We start from the raw sequence: 2,972 nt of genomic DNA on the forward strand, positions 1-2,972 counted from the left end.
CGATTGGACTAGAAGCAAGCGATCAAAGAGCGTGCACCCAAAACAAGAGCGCAGTTGTGCGGTGTACGAGTACGACGCTGAGACAGATTCATGCATGCTACAAGCCAATCTTGTCGGACTGTCGGTAGAACTACCCTTTGGTTCACATATTAGTAATGTAATGATTAATCAATAATGTTAAATTATGTTTGTTTGAGTCTAAGCGTTAGAGATGGCTAAACGGGCCGCCTGGTTTAGCCTGGGCCTGATGAAGCCCGGTCCGTTTTGGGTCCAAAATACATGAATGGAGAACAATGCTATGCTATATAACTGGCATAATTCACATTTGAAGATTTGTACAAAGCAAAGCATGCATGCAAAGCCTTGCATCCTCCGGTCGCCGCCGGAAGCTTAATTATTCGACTCCTGCTAGAATTGAATTAATTTCTAACTTGTTTCTAGTTTGTACTACAAGGTAATCGATCACACACACGGGGCTCGCATTCGCATTCCATAGGTACAGTTTGGTTCGCGGGCGGGGGACGGTTGAACCGTTCGAGTCAGCGTCGTAGAGGATTCGAGGTGTGGAGGGAGGCATCGCGCATCCGATCCTTCACAACTTCCTGGTGCTCTCGAGCCTGGTGTAGCCGAGGATGCAGTTGGCGTAGGCCACGTTCCGGAGCGCCTTGCCGCGCCACTTGGCGACGCCGGAGCGGAGCGCCTTGAGCAGGCAGTCCGCCGTCCTGAGCACGCCCCTGACGCCCATGGGCAGCGACAGGTAGGGCGCGTTGAAGAGGTGGTACTCGAGGGACGCCGCGGCGGCCTGCTGCTGCTGCTGCTGCTGCTGGCGCGGCGAGGAGGCCACGAGCATCCGGACGACCTGGCGCGCGAAGCCGGCGCCCAGGGAGTGGCCGCAGACGCAGACGTTCTCGGAGCCGAAGCGGTCGACGGTGGCGCTGAGCGCCTGCGCGGCGCGCGCGAGCCGCGCGGAGCCGCGGAGGCTGTCCCGGGCCAGCAGGCGGAGCCGGTCCTCGACGTCGCGGCGGATGGTGGGGGCGCGCAGCAGCGCGCCGCGGAACGCGACGACGGCGCTGGGCGCGCCGCTCGGGGTCGGGGTCGGGCTGGCTTGGTGGTCGCGCTCGAAGACGGCGCCGAACACGGAGCCGTCGCGGTCGTCCACCAGCTCGTGCGCCAGGCGGAACTGGAACGGCTCCCACCACTGCTGCGCCACCGCCGCCGCGTCGCGCCGCTCCTGCCGCTCCAGCTCCAGCAGGTACACCGCCTCGATCAGGTACGCCATCACCATCCGCCTGTAGTCGTCGTCCCTCCAGCTCGTGTTGGTGAGCTCTGTCCATGTAGTAGTAGTAGTAGCAGTCGTCGGGCAGGCCGGGGAGCTCGCTTGCTGCGCCATTGCCGTTGGTGTGTCGTAGGGAATGCGTGGCGGGGGATGCGGGCAATATATACCCCGACCCCGACTCCCCCAGGCCTCACGCCGGAGGGTAGCAGGGGGTGTACAGGATGACGCCGAATTTGCTTAGCTAGTGCCTAGTGGAGCAAAGCCCCCGTGGCCTTTTTTTTAATTGCCGGGAATAAATAAAAGGGCAGAACAAAGCGCGATCGTCCGGGGGCCGTCCCCTCCTTTGTTCTCAGTTGGACTGAATCGACTGGATCGGACCGCACACGAGATCTCGATCGGTCGGCATCTGGCGCGGGTGGATGGCAGCCAACGCGAGCAATAGTTGCCGCCAGGCTGCAAAGGCGGGAGGGCGAGGCACGACGGACGATAATGCGCTTTTGGGCAGGGAGCATATATTCGGCCTGGCACCGTACTAAGGCGTGCACCGTACCAAGGACGGACGATGGTGAAGGAACGAATCATTTCGCGTGGGCGTCGTATGACAGGTAGGTCAGGTCAGGCTGCGGGGACAGACAGCATGGATCTCTAATGTTGTATATCCATCTGCCTGACGCCTGCGGGGTGCCGGCTAGCTAGCTGCGGCCTGGCATGGTTGCTCCGCCTGTTGCCGTGGTTGGTGTCGTCACGCAACGGCGATCGACGGGTATCGGTGAGCCGGTACCGAGATATTTCCGACCTGGCGCTGCCGGTGAGAATCGCGGGGTAAGCTACCGCGCCAATATCAGGTATTCAGGTTTTGCACCACCCCTGCAACCATCTCCAGTAGGCGACGTAAACGGACGTGCAAAGTGTTGAAATATTAGATATTTTTTAGATTAAATTCTAAATATAAATCATGACCAAATCAGAAGAGCTGAAGTATAAAGTTAAATTAGATGATACGTACTGATCAGACATATTGGAAGATGACGCGGACCGAAAGCAGCAGGGTCGACGACGTCGAAACAGCGGGGCCGATGACGTCGAAGGAGCAGGGTTCGACGACAAGATCGCGAGCAGTCGCGTGAGGACGCTTTCTAAAAACCTTATTCGCCCTCTATCGGTGCAGGATCTCGAAGGCGAAGGGTTCCGGAGACCTGCTCTCCCGAGCGCAGATGCACGTCGGCGGTCGGGATGAAGAGAACTACGATGACAACGTAGTTGTGAGCAGAGACGAAATTTTGGATGAATTCCTTATAGCGATCGGTTAGGATTCTAAACTTAACAGCCAAGCAACCAAAAAATAAAACGGCAAAAGGAAGACACGCCCCCGCAAGACGAGGGGCCAGATTTCGGCAGACCATTCACGTACATGTCGTGCGCCCGCGCCTTTGGCCCGACCAAGCAAGCGAGCGCGCGCTCCTCTCATCCATGACTTGGTGAGTGAGTGTAGCCTCAATATTTAAACTAGTTCAACTCCACTTGAACTAGCAATATGGTACTAATCTTTACTACTTATTAAGACGGTAAGGGGTAGACTGTCATTCCCATTCCCCCTCCCCGCAAAGCCCAGCCAGTGTTCTCCCATTTCCATTCCCCCTCCCCGCAAAGCTCATTCCCATTCCCGGCTGTCACTGTCTTTCTCATTCCCCCATCT

The 2,972-nt window shown here is 57.5% G+C and overlaps 1 protein-coding gene across 1 annotated transcript; it reads right to left on the bottom strand.

Annotated features, from left to right (window-relative positions):
- Positions 1-282: 282 nt before the first annotated feature.
- LOC100281956 (triacylglycerol lipase) lies at positions 283-1,407 on the bottom strand. The gene has a single exon (NM_001371806.1). It carries the CDS (start codon positions 1,388-1,390, stop codon positions 593-595), a length of 798 nt encoding a protein of 265 aa, NP_001358735.1. The 5' UTR covers positions 1,391-1,407; the 3' UTR covers positions 283-592.
- Between the last annotated feature and the right edge of the window lie 1,565 nt (positions 1,408-2,972).

This window comes from Zea mays, chromosome 2 (genome assembly GCF_902167145.1).
Source record: "Zea mays cultivar B73 chromosome 2, Zm-B73-REFERENCE-NAM-5.0, whole genome shotgun sequence".
In the NCBI taxonomy this organism is placed as follows: Eukaryota; Viridiplantae; Streptophyta; class Magnoliopsida; order Poales; family Poaceae; genus Zea; species Zea mays.